Source organism: Candoia aspera, chromosome 10 (assembly GCF_035149785.1).
Source record: "Candoia aspera isolate rCanAsp1 chromosome 10, rCanAsp1.hap2, whole genome shotgun sequence".
Taxonomy (NCBI): Eukaryota; Metazoa; Chordata; class Lepidosauria; order Squamata; family Boidae; genus Candoia; species Candoia aspera.
In genome coordinates, this window is record NC_086162.1 from 22,716,944 (window position 1) to 22,735,122 (window position 18,179).

Genomic DNA, 18,179 nt, shown 5'->3' on the forward strand with positions numbered 1-18,179 from the left:
TCCTCCTCCTCCTCCTCTAAAATAAATGCTCGTAGGTTTTCTCATGTTGCAGACCAGGCAGGTTGCATTGCTAAGTGCTGTAAAACCAAGATCATAAATGTTGGTACGTCATTGATTAGGTTCTGGCTCCCCGATGAACATTAGATCAAAGCAGAGCAAAAAGAAAGCTTCAGATCTGAACGGGGTTCACTTACAGCAGGAATTGCATAAAACTGGAGCTTACTCACCTCTTCTCTGTGGCAGACAGTCACCAGCTTCTCCACTGGATTCACTCATATATGCTGTGGTTCACTTACCTATAGCTTATTGAATAAACAATTGGCAAAGTTCACACACTGTGCAAGCCGTTAACCCAGGATTAACAAATCACCCTTCGTTCCACAATGGCTATTTCCTCTCCCCGCTGGATAGCAAGGCTCCATCTCAATTTGGATCCTGAAACATCAGCCCCCAATTTCTACAAATCCCTACCTGTGCTTTCTCCTTTGAGCTTCCTATCTCTGCTCTTCCTATTTCTAGACTAGTGTTATCTCAACCTTGGCAACTTTGTGTGGACTTCAACTCCCAGAGTTGAAGTCCACCCATCTTAAAAGTTGCTAAGGTTGAGAAACACTAGTCTAGACACTGGGAAGGGCCCAGATGGATTTCATCTGCAGGCAAGCAGCATTTAATCTCTGGGACAGGTGGGATGTCTCCAGGATGGGCCCCCATCCTCTCTCATTGACTTCTCCAAAGCACTTCCCAGTCTCAGCTGGTCCCATGGTCCACAGGGAGCTAGAAAGCTGGAGGGGGTTCATTCACCAGCTGGGGAAGGCATCAAGCTATCTCCCATGACACCAGGCCTACATATTTTACAAGTCCAAGGCTTACAGAATCCTTGCTAGAGGGACCACTGCCCAGTCAGTAAATCAGAATACAGTAGCAGGCCTGGGTTTGACAGATGTATGGCTTGGCTGGAAGATAATATTCTAATTTTATTTTCCGCCCTGGCTATCGGTCTCATTTCAGGCCCAGCTGTGAAAAGGGTCCAAAATCTGTTTTGAAGCAATATGTTTACAAAAGTTGCACGTTCTCAAAAGATCTGCGTTCGAGTTGCCAGAAATGTGGTGTGGGTCTTCACGCTGCCAAGTTTGAAAAACACTGGCCTAAAGCAACATGCAAAACAGGCATAGTTTTACAGGAGGCAAAATTAGTTGGCAACGTTACTATAATCGGGGCGGGAAAAGAACAGCACGGGCCATTCCGGCACCTTTCAAGGCAAGCATAATCTGTGTATCCACAATGGTTTGTAAAGTTGCAGCCTGCCAAGGCCAAGCACCATCACTGCTTAGAGCTAAAGGTTGCATCGCAGCTCAGATCCCAGGAGCCATGTCAGAAAGCCAGCATTCCTCTTAAGAAATTGGTCCTAGAGAGGGGAAATTTGTAGTATTCCTTGGCAAGGAATTAGCGGGGGCAAGGGGGAGGAAACAAATTCAAAGGGGTGTGTGGAGGGGAAATGAAAACGGGTTGCGATGACAAAGGAGCGCAGGAAGGAACTTCTCTAATTAGCTGCATACAAGCCTTCCAGATGAAGTGGGGTCCCTGCGGAGCATATGTGGAAGCTGGAAAATCAAGAACACTCCCCAGGAAACTGCAGAGCTGGGATGATTGGCCTCAGTTGGGACATATCTGCCTTTTGAACCCGAGCTTTAGTTCAGCATCTAAAGATGAGGGGCTCAGAACTGATGCCCCACCTGCGGGCACCGAGAATGCCCCAGTGTGCTTTTGCCTTTCATTCACAAAGTGGAGCGTGGGGCAGGAGAACTGAAGAGGAAAAGGCTCTGCCAGGCTAAAGCCAGGCCACCTACGATGGCGCCCATCATCTTGTTTGGACATTGGTGGGAGGAAGTAAAAATCATAATCAAATCAAAATAAACGACTTCTCTTGTTCTCAGCTCGCAGCTGAAGTTTCCTTCCTAGATGGAAGGGAGGCCAGCACTGAAGGGATTTTCCTTTGTGGGCAATGACAAGGGCTGGATAAAGAATTTTAGCTGCTCCAAGTCACACCCGATGTGGGAGATGAGTTCCATGCAGGCACACCAAGATTCAGGAGTCAAACAGAGGTTACAATATTTTAATGGCTAACGTACAGCATAACCTGGGCAAAGGCTGTAGAGGATAGAAATGTCTGAACAGAGACACGGGAGCACCGACACAGGGTGGTGTGGGGAGAGGCGGCCCAAAGGATGCAAGGCTGCTAGGTTGCCAACTGGTTTGTTCCTCTAGGTTGCCAACTGATTTGTTCCTCTGCCTTGGTCTGCAGAGGAATCCCCGCCCAGAAGGAGAGCTAAAAAAAACTCTGAAAGGCCACTTAATCCACATCTCCCCCCAATCGAGGCAAAAATCCAGAAAGCCATGGCCAACAGATCAAATTGCTGGGAGGTGGCTGTTGTTTTGTTTTAAATGAAGCAACTCTGGAATTGGCAGTGGGTACAAAGGGAATGGGCTAAAAATGTACTGAGACCTAAGAGGCAGTTTTAAACACTGGGCATTATAGCAAGCCTTCATCCTTTATCAAACACCTCCAGATGTTGATAAACTACAGCTCCCAGCAGCCCCTGCCAGCCTGCCCAATAGTTGCTGGGAGTGGAAGTTCAACCACATCTGGAAGGCCATGTGGGAATCAGGGAGGAGAGGTAATGGGAGAGTTAAAGGAATATTCCAGCTGCCAATCAAAGAGAAACTCTTAAAATATCCAGCTTCCTTCCCTCTCTAAAAATGCTTCTTCTGGAAGACCCCTGCCCCTAGGTTAGCCCCCCTCTCCTAGCCTCACAACCACCTGCCTGTGTCCACCATGCTGTGTCAGAGCTCGCAGCTCCGTTCTGTTCCCGAGGCTGCAACACCATTAAAGGTACTCTAATTATAAAAAGAAAGGCCCAGGTTCTTTCCCCAAAGCCAGTGTCTTGACCAGACAGTGCAAGAGAGAAAGAAAGTGACGCGTCACAGGGATTGGGGACAACAGGAAGGTCACAATCCTGAAAAAGAGGCTTATCCCCAAGAGATTCTGCCACACACACAAAACAGTGCCCTACCAAAACTGACACACAGAAGGAAGAGGATACACTGACTGGGAGGGCTCAACTGTCACCAACAAAGATGGGGGTCGAAGGTGGGCACCACCTCAGGAGCAGAGACATTGAGAGAACGGAACATAAAAATACAGGTAAGTAATTTTGGAGCACGTTGCATGTCCCCCAGCCATCCCACAAAGAAAGAAATCTGTGGCTGGAAGACCCCACCTTCTGCCTGAAAAGCCCCCTCCCCCAAAGCTATATGAAGCCAAAGTCAGCACATGGTGTGCAGGAGAGAGGAGGTTTCCTCATGAGGCTGCCGTTCAGGCGCGCAGACAAAATAACTTTCCTTGGCATAGCAGATCGGGATCCCACACTCCAATGACTGTGAGTCAGTGCTGGGATATCTTCAGAGCACCTTATTGCCAGAGAAGAAAGCGCATGGATTAGGAAGGGCTGCAACTGGCCAGAAAGAAACGTTACAGCCAGCCGACTGACCTCTAGCCATTTAAACAGAGGACCCATCTATGAAATCAGCCACAGCATATTTTTGTGGCTTGGAGGAACATTATCACTCGCTTGTTTAATTGATCAAATTACCGTTAAAGGACTGGCCATGGGCTAAATTCCAAAGCTGGCGATGCTCAAATGCAGACAGACACCCTAGTGTGACAGATGCACCAGGAGGTGCTGAAGAAGTGCTTGCTAGACAGATATACAAATGGATGATGGGCCATCCTAGAATGGCGGGTGCATGAAGAAGCCTGTGGGATGGGCAAGCTCGTACATGCAGGAACGAGAGCGTCTCTAGAAATGTTCACTTTGGGCGCATGCTTTACGCCGAGGATACACAGGGGTACATGTTCACAGGAAAATGGGCAGACGTACCCAAGCTTAAAACACAGGTGCTTGTGGCAAGCATGACTCACCAGTAGGTTAACAGAACGTGGTTCATTTTAGATCATAGCTAACTGGCAGATATGGGCTTGCTGAAAGTTGGTAGTAAAACTAAGGAAAATCAGAACCAACTGGTCAGCCAGTTTGCTTGCCTTACTGACATAAATGCATCTGTGGGTGACTTTATTTATGTCTACTGGGCAGCAACAGGTATAGAAATGCTGGAGCCTGCAAATGGAATGTCTGTCCAGATAATTGTCAGTTCCTTTTTTAAAACAAAGCAAAACAAAAATCACAAAACATGTGGTTTTAAGGAGGAAGAAGTAGTGGCAGAATAACCCTCCCCCCATGGCATCTCTACCCCTCCTGCCACAAAAGTCTAGGTGCAAAGGAAGCTCCCTGCCCTCGGAGGGAGGGAGGGAGGGAGGGGGGCTGTCATGCCCTGGCAGAGTCCCCTCTGAGCATCTTCTCCATCCATTGTGGGTGGTACAGAATGGGAAGGGGGCCCCTCTGGAAGAAGACAGGTCCAGCCTTCTTTCTGCTCAGCACTGCAAGGAGAGAGAGGAGGGAGGGGGGGAGGGAGGGAGGGAGGGAGGAGAGAGAAGGAGGTAGGCATTAATTCACACTCTTTAGTCTTCCTCTGCTCTGCCCCAATCTCTTCTTTCCCCATTTCTGTAAGAACACCCAGATATATCGACTTCAGTTCCCAGGATTCCCCAGACAGCTTGGCCATTGTTGAGAATTCTGGGAACTAAGGCCCATACATCTGGAGGGGACAAGTGTCTGGTACAAGCCACCCTGACGCCATGTACATCATGATGTCATCTGACACAAATTATATAATTCATGGCATTGGCCTGATGATGTCATGGTGCAGATACCATCACTTGCTCCGTCTCCCCCCAGTCATCTATGCTGGAGAGACCCTGGTCTGGAACGGTGGGAACCATCCTGTAATAGGGCTTGAAAAAGAGGCTGAAATGCTGGTGCTGAAGGGCAATGGGGCTCTTATCATCCTCCCACCCAGACCCCACCTCACCTCATTCGTTCCACCACCACCACCTCCTCCAGGACTCAGCAACCCCGTCTGTTCATTCCGCCTGTCAGCTTTCATCTCCACCACGGTGTTATCTTGAGTCCCTTCCTTGGGGGTCCTGAGAGCAGAAGAAAGCAACCACCGGATTCAATGTTTGTTCTTAAAACTTTTTAAAGTTTTAAGCAAGCAAGGATTGCAACAGGAGACGGCAGCTTTCCCCCTCCCGGAGAGAGTTGGCTTGATTGGGCTAATCTAAAAATACGGTAAAAGAAAGAAAGAAAGAAAGAAAGAAAGAAAGAAAGAAAGAAAGAAAGAAAGAAAGAAAGAAAGAAAGAAAGAAAGAAAGAAAGAAAGAAAGAAAGAAAGAAAGAAAGAAAGAAAGAAATTCAGAGCCCTCCAGATGTCTTGAACCGTATGTCCTGCAACCCCCAAACACCAGCCTGGGGAAGCCTGCAATACAGGGAGTTGCCAGATGCTCTTTCATCCCTTTCTGTGCTCCCTACCAGCTTGTTATCTGAACCACACCAATTATTAAGGAGAAGCCACATCTTAACCAAGCTACCATATATACACAGCCAGCCAACTTCATCCCACCCCCCCACCCCCACTGATGACATTGTGTAGGCTGGTAATGAAACGTCTGCATGAAGAAAAACAAGCTCAGAGAACATCAAAAAACCACGTAAAATGTAGGGGAACAATAAGATAAATTTAATAAATTTGGCAGAGAAGGCAAAACTGACTATAGATATGTGTGATAATATTTAGTTTCAATTTGGTTTTGGTAGAGAATTGCTTGGGGTTTTTGTTTGTTTGTTTGTTTGTAATTGAAAAAAATGAAGTTATCGTTTTGAATTTTGATTATTCAGTTGAAATGGATTAGAGAAATGATGTTTACTATAGCAAAACTGGAGTAAGGGATTGCTGTATCTTTTACATACAGTGTATCTTGGCTGCAAAGAGTCGGAAGTCATTCTTTTTGTATCTCTATTTGATTCTGCCCTTTTTAGTTTTTCTCTTTTTTAGTTTTCTTTCAACCCTTTTCTGCCTTTTCATGTTTTATCTTTACGTGTTTTATCTTTATTCTGAAAATATAATAAACTTCCTTTTAAAAAAACAACAACATAAAATATTATATCTACTGGAACCAGACAGACAAAAGGGATTAAGGTGCCCAGGTCTCTCCTCTCCTCCCATTCCAAGATGAAGCTTCTGGGAAGTTTCTGGCCCAACACATTAGAAACCTGATTTGGGCTGCAAAGTGCAAAGATCAAACTCACAGAGATCTTTTCTCCCCCTTGCTGCAGGGCAACCGGCCTCGGCGTTGCATAAAGTAGAAGAAGGCCACGATCAGGAGCAGGATGAGGACGCACACACACACCGCAATAACCGCAACTGTGCTTCCACCTTGACTCTCTTCCGCTTCCGCTGTTGGGGAGAAAAAGGGCACCCGTGAAGCCAGGGAAGGCTCGGGCACCACCGAGTCCTCTCCAGAGATGGCAGGAAGCGAGAGGGGCTGCTGATGGGCCAAGTGAGGAATGCTAGAAGCAAACCAGGGTGGGGGACTTCCTGCCATGGCTGTCCAGAACGGCCTCGCCTAACTTGGTGTTTTCCAGATGTGTTAGACTACAACTCCCATCATCCCTCAGTGGAACCATCCATCTGGCAAAGGGGACCCCTCTGCTGTCTTATCTTTCTCACTCCCAAACACCCACCTGTCTGGAGTTCAGGGTTCCCTGAGATAGCGAGCACAAGAGCGGGAGAGAGCGATTCGTGACCAGGTCCCTGGGTAACAGTTAACAGCCCTCAAATTGGCCCGTATCGCCCTTCCGGCTCCCCCACCCCGATGAGCAGGGACAGAATTGGAGAAGGGGAAAGGAAAGACTCACCAGCTGGGCTTGGGGAGGCAGAAGCTGTTGGGGAAGCTACAAGGAGAGAGAGATGGGTTAGCAAAGCTCACCACGAAATCTAAACACAACCGCCTAACCTTTGAGATCCAGAGCCAGAATGTTTGTGCTGGAGGAACTGCGATCAGCTGCTTGAAGCAGGCCATGGCAATGGCAATTTTAATAAAACTAAGTAAGGGTCAGGCCCAGATTCCCTTCCAGCAATAAATTATAATTAATCACACACACCCATAGTACAGGTAGTCCTCGCTTAATGACCACAATTGGGTCAGGAATTTCAGTTGCTAAGCGAAGCGGTCATTAAGAGAATCTGACCCGCTTTTACGTTCTTTTTTGCAGTGGTTGTTAAGCGAATCAAAGGGTTCCCCATTGATTTCGCTTGCTGGAAGCTGGCCGGGAAGGTAGAAAATGGCGATCACATGACCACGGGATGCTGTGATGGTCATAAATGCGAACCGGTTGCCAGGCGCCCAAATTGTGATCATGTGACCATGGGGACACTGCAGTGGTTGTAAGTGTGAGGACCAGTTATAAGTTGCTTTTCCCAGGACCGTCGTAAGTCCGAACCATCACTAAATAAATGGTCGTTAAGTGAGGACTACCTGTAGAGAATATCTGTAGTTCAGGGTTGAGCTGTTGGGTTCTTGGTGTTCTCTGAGCTTGGTGGTTTTCTTGCAAACATTTCATTACCAGGTTGGTACGTGTGGGTATGCCTGGCCGTGGGCATGCCCATTGGGGCATGGGCATGCACTGATGATGTTCCTTAGCCTGGTAATGAAACATCTGCAAGGAAACAGCCAACCTCAGAGAACATCAAGAACCCAACAATCACACACACACACACAGCACAAACTTTTCTGAGTGATACAAACTTTCTATTCACCAGAAGAGGAGGTTTTCCACTGAAGCCGACAATTGTGATAAATGCTCCCTGCCCTCACCCCTTGGCCAACAGCATTTTGGAAAAGATGGGGATTCTTACGGGGACCGGGATGAATGGCGGGATTTGCATTTTCAGATGAGAAGCATTAAAGGACAGCTATGAAATTACTCACGCATATGGACCAATCCTTGATCTATAGGGGCATTTCATCCTAAGGCCTGCTGCAAATACAGTTATCTGAAAAACCTGCCTGAAAGCAGACGCATGCGCACCCACACCCATACCCACATGTGCACAGGACAGGACAGAAAAATGATTCTCTCACCAATTTTCAACTGGAAGTTCTGTTCGGCTGTGCCGTACTTGTTCTCTGCCGTGCATTTAACCCCGCTTTGGACTAGCTTGGGGGTCATTTCCACTAACAATTCAGAAACAAATTTATTTGCTGAATGCTTCACAGGAGCCTGGAGGGAGAATCAAAAAATAACTTGCACATTTTCCTTCATTTCCACCAGCCTGTCTGGGGGTTAAGCGTACAGGACTATTTCTGGCATTAATAGTATCCTATGCATGGAAATTTTTAATAGCTGCTGGTGTGTGGGAAAAAAACTGCTGTCACCAACAGGGCTATACTCTTAACCGAGAGCTTGTGTTTCTTTATCTGCCATAAATACAGTGACCATATTTTCTTGGAAAAAATAAGGGACAAACCTGAAAAGGGGGCAAATCTGAAAGAGCTTAAAAGGAGGTTTAAAAAAGGTTAAAAGTTTTATAAGGATGAAAAAAAAATAATTGTTTATGTTTATAAGTTTGCTTTACAAAAGAAAATTCAGGAGCAAAGCCAAGACAAACTTTACAAAACGCATATTCTAACGAAAATATCTCAAATCAAACAGGATATGTAGATTTATTTTTAAAAGACCATTCAATCGGTATTATTTTTCACATGAAGGGGAAAGACTGTGTATTAAGTGGCACCATTTGTATGGTAAAAATTAAATGAACAAAAGAAAGGAAAAAAGTGAGTTTTTGAAAAGGAAATAAACCCAAAGGACAGCTTTCTGCAATGAAGGACTGTCCTTTATAATACAGGATGTGTGGTTGCTGTAGCCATAAACCATCTTCTCATTTAAGGAAGCATCACAGGAAGGCAATGGGCCCTGAATCTGTTTTGAAAACCTTGCACCCTAGAGACCATTGAGTGATGTAGAGGGGATGATGATGATGATAATGATGATGATGATGATGATGATGATGATGATGGTATATTTAGAGAGCCATCCATCTCACAGAGAGTGACTCTGGGTGGCATATGACACATGTGGTGGTGGTGGTTGTTCCCCACACCTTGGACTCACCTTCCCACCAGGTATGCTCCATCTAATCTCAGGCTGAGGATGGCCTAGAACAGAGCAGGTGAGCTTCACTGTCTGGTCCAGCGGCTGGATCATGGATTGGTGCCCCTCTATCTCCGGCTTTCCTGTTTGAGAGAAGGAAAGAGGGCATTCCAACGCCCATGGATTTAATGCTGCACTCCCAAAAAGGATGAACAGGGCATTAAGTAAGCTAATTGGAATGCTTGTGTGTATGTGAGTCACAGAGAGGGGAAAGGACCAATGACTTTCAGCCCCGTCTTCACCGCCTGGGCTGCATGGCCCGTGCTGCTCCAACTAATCTTCACAGCCTTGTGAGGGCTGTATCATCCGATCTTTCTAGGAAAAGCTTTGTAAATACCAACCTCTGAGTGAAGAGTGTCACACCCCGACAAGCCTGTGGGCCAAACTGTTACGAAAGGACTGGTAGCTAGAGCACAGGATTCTCTGCCAAAACTTTACACATACCTCAAAGCCCAATTGTCTTCCTCTGCAATAGCCACAGAGCAGTGTTTCTCAAGCTCAGCCCCTTTAAGATGGGTGGACTTCAACTCCCAGAATTCCCCAGCCAGCAAAGCAAAGAAAGGACCCTCTCTTGTTTCTTGGATTGTAAAGCAAAGCTGGCTGGGGAATTCTGGGAGTTGAAGTCCACCCATCTTAAAGGGGCTGAGCTTGAGAAACACTGCCATAGAGGAAAGAATGATACATGGGCAAAACTTTTTTTCCCTAAGTTTCTTTTGGGGGTGGGGCTCAGGAGAGAAAGTTTGGAGGGCTTCTTTCTTATTTAAGTGGTGGTATGGTCGATTTATGGCTTTCACTAAAGTGTTTGTTTCCTACCTCAAATTATCAGGCATCGGTGCTTGTGGGCTCTGTGGGCTATCCTAAGAGAGTCTAGCAATTGTTTCCCCAAAGAGGAGCAGGGGAAAGAATTGGGCATACCCTGCCGTATTCATTCCTTACTGCTCTAGCCCCTTTAGGCGTTGCGGCCGGGATGTGAGGTGGGCTCATCCTGGGAGATTAAGTAGGTGTCGTTTGTGTTCACGAACAGGGTATTTTAGTTGTGGTGGTTGGAGATAGTGATTTGTTTGAAGGTTACGCTGTAATGGTGGGTGGGAATGACCTTGGGAGACAGGAGGAAGAATGGTCAGATAAGAGGCAGCTGAGCCCACAGAAGAAATAGGGGTGTGGCAAACATCTCAGAAGGGACCCTCCCTTGTTTCTTGGATTGTAAAGGTGACGAGGGAAAGATGTACTTTCACACTTGCAAGGTTCTGTCAATGTAACCTTACAATAAAGACAGGTAGTCCTCGCTTAACAACCATTTGTTTAGTGACCGCTCGAAGTTATGACAGAGCTGAAAAAGTGACTTATGATTGGTCCTCACACTTATGACCGGTCCTCATACTTACAGCCGTCACAGCATCCCTGCCGTCACATGATCACAATTTGGGTGCTTGGCAACCGTTGTGCGTTTACGATGGTCGCAGCATCCCACAGCCACATGATTGCCATTTGCAACCTTCCCAGCCAGCTTCCGACAAGCAAAGTCAGTGGGGAAGCTGGCAGGAGGTCACAAGTTGTGGTCATGTGATGTCTCACTGAATGACCGCTTTGCTTAGCAACAGTGTTGCTGGTCCCAATTAGGGTCATTAAGCGAGGACTACTTGTACTTCTGGCTGTGCTTCTTGTCTGGACTACCTCGAAGGGCTGACATATATGCCCCCCAAAGTTGCATTTTTGTGAATTGGGTGCCCATAGAAACCTTTTAAGCAAGCTAGCTCCAGGGGGAGAAAGAAAGGCATTGGCATTCTGCTGTGCCAGGCTGCCAACTTCCTGAACAGATCCATCCTGCCCCAGTTACTGACTCCAGCATCTTCCTTTTCTGCCCCCTCCCTCCAGTTCCATTTCACCTCCGTTCTTCTAGCTGGGGCCAAACATGGCGCATGCGTGCGCGCTTGCTCACACACACACACACACACACACACACACCCTACCTTGTACAATGACTTGGACTGATTCATTCCGCTTCAGTCCAGGGATGCTGGGCACGGACGCTTCGCAGATGTATGTGCCAGCCATGAGGTATGTCAGCGCATCCAGGGACAGAGTCCCGCCGTTCCCTATCTTCTCCTTTCCCTGCAGGAGAAAGGGAAAAAAAAGATTGCTGCTGTTACTCCAGATGCGATTCCCTGCCTTGGCTCTTCAAGAGGAGGTAAAGATCTCAGTTCGATCCAATGGAACCTGCCGAATGGGATCTCCCTTTGCTCTGTGGTCCAAATCTGAAAACAATGGCACCGACGCTGAGTCCAAAGGCGCCTGAAAGCTCCTTTTCCAAGTTTTATGGAAAGGCGCCAGTGTCCGTGAGCTTGTGCCTTCTCATAAGATCTGTTAGTGGGAAAAGGCACTACCGATTCCTTCCGATTCCTTGCTGTGATCGATTAATGTGCCTCTTCTTCTGTGACGTCAGCACTAAAACCGGTACCCAAAGCAGTCTGTCCTATGAACATCCATTCTCCCGTTGCTCAGGCTCACAGTGAGTGTCTGAAACTCTACAGTTCGTGCATTTTGAAAGGCGCTGGGATTTGGAGTTTGCTTGGCTTGCCGTGGCTACCGACACCACATTCATCGCTCATCAGCAAGGGAATTCAATGCGTTGTAACCACCACCACCATGGTCTTCCTAAGCCCCTGTGAATATGAAATGGAACTGTGCAGGGCGCAGGATGCACACCTCCTGAAGACGTCCATTGCTAGCTTTCATTGGGAAGCTGTGGGTCAGAAGAGTGTGGCCGCTGTGATCCTGAGGCCTGCAAGAGACTTTGCGATGCGTGTCAAGGTCTGTACTCCAACAGTGGGTGAGGTTACGACTCTGGTGGAGAGGAATCAAGGGTTTTAAGGCAACTGTTTTGACCTCAGTATTCCCAAAATGTGAAAAAGGTGGCCATCAAAGGGATGCTGGCCACTGACTTGAAGCCTTCATACTGCGCACACGCACACACGGATCAGGATTCTTTGCTTGCTCTCCTAGCTTAACTGCAAGCCGTTTCAGGCGTTGCAAACTACAAACGGGGGACGGATACAAGAATGTGCATGCAGTAAGGCCAGGATAAGATGAGCACATCACAATGCAAGAAGCTGACACAGAAAGCAACAAAAATATCAACGTCCTAGCCTGCCAAGGGCATCTGTGGCATTTTTGCCTTGCAGACAGCCAACATCTTGCACAGTTTCGTAGCAGAGGTGCATTTGAGGGAGGGTGCAAAAGAGCAATTCTGCTTCACGCTTTTGCCCACAGTTATTACCCGGAAGAGTTTCCCACTTCTGGCATCTCTGTATGAGTCCCTCATACAGCACAAACTACAGACTTACATAGAGCTGCTGTGGCCAATCTCCTTCCGGGGTGGGGAGAAGCTATTCATTGCCTCAAGAGCAAGGACTTAACTAGACGACACAATGGGGGATGTGCAACTGGATCCACAAGTGCAGTTATGTCTTCACGGCCAGCAATAGGCTAGTTCTTGTGGTAGATTGGTGTTTGGTGAATGACCACCCTGACTGTTGTGCATGTGGGTAGACCTCACGTACCGACTGCCACGTGCAGCGACTGTTCAAAGTGACAATGGTGCTGAAAAAATAACTTTGCGACCAAGCTGTGCTTTTACGACCTTTGCAGTGCCTCTCTCTTAGTCATGTGTTCACCATTACAGCCAGTCAAGGCATGTTGTCCTATGCCTGACCCATTCTCCAAGCCTCACCAAGCATGGAGAGACTGCCGAAACAAGCAATCTCTTTAGCAATCTCTCCTGTGTCTGACCCGCCTTTTTCCTCCCCCTGCCCCAGAGCGGAGGGATTGGAGAGGAAGGGATTATAAGAGAGTAAGCAGGCACACAATGGGGAATACACAGCAGAAGGAATGTGCTAGCAACAGTGGTTTGCCTAGCACACTCTGTCGCTAGTGCATTCCTTTCAATGTGTATTCCCCATTGTGTGCCTGCTTACTCTCTTGTAATCCCTTCCTCTCCAATGAATGTAAATACAAACATTAATTCCCTTCTTGCTAATTATCCCAGCAATGGGGTCAGCATTCCAAAGGGCAGGGGAGTGGGGAAAAAGGAAAGCTGAAGTAAAGTCGTAAGCACAGTTGTGGTCATGTGATTTCCCACTTCGTGACTGCCTCACTTAGCGACCAAGCTGCTGGTCCCAACTGTGGTCACTGAATGAGGACTACCTGTAGAAAAATTTCCTGGGGCAGCCATTTTGTGAGCATGCCCACTATACACTCTCAGGATTCCAAATTAGTCCTCAACCCAAAAAACTGTAACTCTGTGTTATCCTCTCCAGATGCCATCTTTAATCCATGCAGTGTTCTGGCAGACGTGTTATTTACGAAGGAAGCGCCTATTGATTCTACCCACCTTCTTCCATGACAATGTGGGTGTCTTAGAACCACTGCCAGAACAAGTCAGTTGAAGATTTTCGCTTCGGTTTACTTTCACTACCTTGCTTGGGTTTAGGACCAGGGGGTCCAGATCTGAAACAGAGCAGACAAGGGGTGTAGGGAGGGATGCAGGCTCATTTTAATTAGCAACTGGCTGAGGAAAATGAGGGTTTGGCATGGGCCACCCTCCCAGCATTCCATGAGGCACTCACAGTTGATGAAGATGCTGACATCCTTCTCCAGTTCCACCTCTGTGGGACTATAGAAGTCCAGCACCTGGCAGCGGTACGTCCCACTGTCAGCCTTGGTCACTTGTGGAAGAAGCAGGATACCATCGGTGTTGGTAGGCAAGTTGGACAGTTTATCAGGGCTCTGGGGAGGAGGAGGAGGAGAAGGCAGGTAAGGCTGGAGGGATGACATCAAAGGCCCGGTATCGGGAAGATCCTGTTGAAACTGAGCCACCAGCATTTTGCTCCAACGACCACCCCCAACGTATGGTCTAAAGACCAAGATGGCCTTGCAGGTGGGACAGGGGATATACATGACTTAATCCAACATTCGGCCACAGAAATGACTGGGGACATACAACCTGCACAGAAAGCAAGGTTCCTGATGAACCATGTTTCTTCCTTTTGTCTCAGCCTTTTTGGACAGGTCATGCCAAAATAGGTTACCAGCCCAATTCTCCTTCCCTGGGGGAAGCAACTAGGACTGGGCCAAGCAGTACCTGCACTTTGAAGAATGAATATTCAGGCTGGGGGGATCCATCGCCCTGGCATCGGAGTTGCACATCATCCCCTTCTTTGATGACCTTTGGAGAATCCAAAACAAACTGCACGTTTTCTGTATAATCTAGGGTGGGTGAAGGAAGGAAACAGGATCACCCAGGAGTAGCAATTAAAATTGGCTGTTCTAGGAATTATAACCCAGAAGGTTATTGTGTGTGTGTGTACAGGCAGTCCTCATTTAGCAACTGACTCATTTAGCGACTGTTCGCCATTACGACGGTGATGAAAAAGTAACTTTGCGACCAGTCCTCACACTTACAACCTTTGCAGGTCTGTAAAGCAGTGTTTTGCAATCTCAGCAACTTTAAGAGGTATGGACTTCAACTCCCAGAATTCCCCAGCCAGCATGCAAAGGAAAGCTGAAGGAAGATCATAAGCACAGCCATGGTTTTGCTTAGTGACCGCTTCACTTAATGACTGAGTTGCCGGTCCCAACTGTGGTCACTAAATGAGGACTATCTCTGTGTGTGTATGTGTGTGTAAAACAGATATACACACATTGACACCCACATTCCCCATGGATAATATATTTGTATTGGAACGAAAAACAACTGCAATGCTTTAAAAAAATCCTTCACAATGAGTTACAAGCAGCTGAAACAAAAACAGCAGCCTGCAAGACAGCTGAAATAACGGCAGGAAAATAACACATCAAGGTCATCAAGAGGACCTCAGGAAATAAAGCATGCTGCACATACAGATTTATAAAACACCTTTACACATTTGTACTTTCATCCCCATGAAAACAAACATAAAACCCCCATAAAGAACTCAGAGTGGCCGGTCACAGATATCCTTTCCTTAAAAAAAAAGCACAACAAAAATAGTGAGGTAGCCACAGCAAAATCAAAACACAGGCATGTTGTGATTCAGCCTTTCCCAACCTGAGCATTCTCCAGATGTGTGCATTTCAGCTCCCAGAATTCCTAGCAGCATAGCCATGGCTAAGAATTCTGGGTGTTGAGGTCCACACCCCTGGAGGGCTTACCCAGGCTGGGCACTCTACTGCAAGAGATAATCAGGAAATGGCTGCCCAAAATGACGCAGGAAGGGCATTTCATAGCCCAGAATCCACCATCACTAAAAGGGCTTTGCTTCCCTTCATCCTTTAGGCCCACCTGCTGAATCTCCAAGAAAACCATCTCGGAACCTGAATCAAAATCTTGGGCACGTAATACCCAAATACATCCCATGCGGAAGGAGGCACAGCAAGTGCTTAGTAGACCTAGATGAAAGAGCAAATGCAAGGAGCCACTGCAGCTGATGTTCAACCAGCTTTGTCGAGAGCCGGCAAGGGGAGGGCAGCAGTAAACACTGCGTTCTTCTCTGTATCTTTTTACATCCTCAGCTCTGCCCCTGACACCATATGAGTGGGGATGCTCCCAAGGCTTGGAACTGCCTCCCCTGTCACTTCTCTTCACTGCATGAGGCTGAGTAAGTGCTCTGTCGACCCCTTAGCAGACATTTAAAATCAAAAGTAAGATTCTCACAGTCTTCTTTAACCAGATTTATTGAAAGGGGGAAAAAAAAATGAGGGTATAGAAATCTCTGCAACGGGGCATGTTTACTTCAGCTCCCTAAGTTTGTTGGGGTACTTTTCTTGATCCTCTTGCTAACTAGCTGTGGACACCCTGGGAAGTCGCCTTCCCATTTCCTTGATTAAAGAAAAAACGGGCAGATGTTCCCCGCTTGCAGTATTTTGCAAAGCCCCATTTGATTCCCCATACTCGGAGAAGCCCACAGTACGTTAGGTGCTTTTTTCAGTTCTGTGATTCATCAGCACCACCTGCCTCCTGGAAAGCTTGGGGGGGCTACTGGGGGACAAAACCAAAAGCCCCCCTCCCCCCACTTACAGTGCAAGGTGAGATTGAAAGGTTGTGATTCAGCGGTGCCAAGTTTCCCATAAGGCATCTTGTAGCTGACTTTGCACTGGAACGTGGAGTTTTTATCTGCCTTCTTCGGGCGCATGTAGAGCGTGCTGGATCTGGAATAGAGTCCCGATGATTCTTTCACTGTCCGCACCACCTCATAGACTTCTGGGGAGGGAAGACCACAGAACGAAGATGAGCTTCACGACAGAGATCTCTCAAATTACCCATGGGTTTTGGAGTGCAGAGAGACCCCTCCCCTCTGTGGGGTCCGTGTGTGTGTGTGTGTGTGTGTGTGTGTGTGTGCGTGCGTGCGTCAAAAGAGTCAAGATGGCAGCTGCCAGTCTATATTCAAAGCTCACCCCTTTTATACAGTGTTGTGAGTCCCTCCCTCACCATATTAGATCAGTGTTTCTCAACCTGGGGGATTCTGGGAGTTGAAGTCCACACACCCTCAAGTTGCCGAGGTTGAGAAACACTGTTTTAGAAGCATAGAAGTCCTTTTTTAAAATAGTTTCTTGCAATTATTTTCTGCATAGCCCCAGCCTTATCTGGCTATTCTTCAAAATCAACATACATTTTGTTTGTTTATTTGTTTATTTATTTGCCAGATTTTCCTGTTGCACAAAATTCGAAGAACCCCATCTGCAAGTCTGAGGAGAGGGTGTCTCTTTATGGATCTGTCCTTCTGAGACCCCTCAGGGAGAACGCGTGGGTGTCTATCCTTGAACTGAATGAACAGAGAAGGAAGTTGCTTCCTTACCTTTATTGCGTTCAGTAGTAACATTCAGAAGCCGCCCATCTTTGTACCAGCTGATGGTTGGTGCGGGGTGGGCATTTTTGCCTGTACACAATGCAATCTGAGGAAGGACAAGGAACAGCTGCTTGAAAGCCTTAGCAACTCCCAGGATTTCCATGGTGGGGGGAATCAAAACATTCAAGATGGTACCTGCGATGGCATGATCAAAAACTTGCCCTTTTATAATGCATCATGCATGCCACCTATGAAAAAGGGGCAGGGTGTTGATTGCATGTTCCTGGCTGCCATCTTGACTTTTTTGACTCCACCCGCAAATATGGCCCTGGGGAAAGTATATATTTATTCCATAGAGTATTTGCAAACTGTGGGCTACTAGGATGGGCCCCTGTCTCTTTTCCATAGAATGAGCAGCCCTCTCTGAATAGAACTGCTCAGAACTGTTCAAAATGGCCAGAGTTAGAAACAAAGAATCCTTGAAATTCCTCCCCCCTCCACAAAACCAGCTGAAATGTTCCCCCTTCCTTTTATAGCCCTCAACCCTCTGAATCTTAAGGACAGCCCATGCCCACTTAACACTGGCCAATCCCTGCCCTAAAGAACCACTTGTAGTCCAAAGAACAGTTCTTTTACTTTCAAAAACTAAACCCCCCCAACTTCAAATGCTCCCCCCCACCCAAAAAACAGGGCAAAAGCAAGTGAACACCCTCCCTGCATTTGGAGGGGCACAAGCTCACCTCCAAAGCAAGATCCACGGTCACAGAGAGGGTCCCGGAGTTTTGTGTAAGCTCAGGGGGCTCCGGAGGGTCTGCGGAGAGAGAGGGCCGGTCAGAGAGATCCAGAGACAGGTCAAAAAAGGCAACAGTCCTGCTAATTCAGCCTTAGCACCCTGGGGTGGCAACTGCTTCCTCCATTAAAATACAGAGTTGGTCAACTTGCGATAAGACAAGGAAATCAGGGATGGAGGCAAGCATCCGTCCTTCTAAGAGTTTTAGTACAGTACAGGTAGCCTTCACTTAATGACCATTCATTTAACGATGGTCCGAAGTTACCACGGCCTTGGAAAAAGTGCTTTACGACCTGTACTCACACTTATGACTGTCACAAACCGTCACACCACCTCCATGGTCACAAAATCACAATTCGGGCCCTTGGCAGCTGGCTTGCATATATGACCAGTTGC

The 18,179-nt window shown here is 47.3% G+C and overlaps 1 protein-coding gene across 1 annotated transcript in view; it reads right to left on the minus strand.

Annotated features, from left to right (window-relative positions):
* Positions 1-2,099: 2,099 nt before the first annotated feature.
* Positions 2,100-18,179, minus strand: part of BCAM (basal cell adhesion molecule (Lutheran blood group)) — a 52,089-nt gene continuing 36,009 nt past the window's right edge. The window contains exons 4-16 of the mRNA XM_063312529.1: positions 17,734-17,804; positions 17,003-17,099; positions 16,225-16,407; positions 14,311-14,435; positions 13,796-13,955; positions 13,561-13,676; positions 11,141-11,282; positions 9,132-9,253; positions 8,099-8,237; positions 6,873-6,908; positions 6,264-6,411; positions 4,987-5,101; positions 2,100-4,495 (exon numbers count right to left, since the gene is read on the minus strand). Coding sequence (XP_063168599.1) covers positions 4,490-4,495; positions 4,987-5,101; positions 6,264-6,411; positions 6,873-6,908; positions 8,099-8,237; positions 9,132-9,253; positions 11,141-11,282; positions 13,561-13,676; positions 13,796-13,955; positions 14,311-14,435; positions 16,225-16,407; positions 17,003-17,099; positions 17,734-17,804 — 1,460 coding nt within the window. The 3' untranslated portion in view covers positions 2,100-4,489. The remainder of the gene's footprint in view (positions 4,496-4,986; positions 5,102-6,263; positions 6,412-6,872; positions 6,909-8,098; positions 8,238-9,131; positions 9,254-11,140; positions 11,283-13,560; positions 13,677-13,795; positions 13,956-14,310; positions 14,436-16,224; positions 16,408-17,002; positions 17,100-17,733; positions 17,805-18,179) is intronic.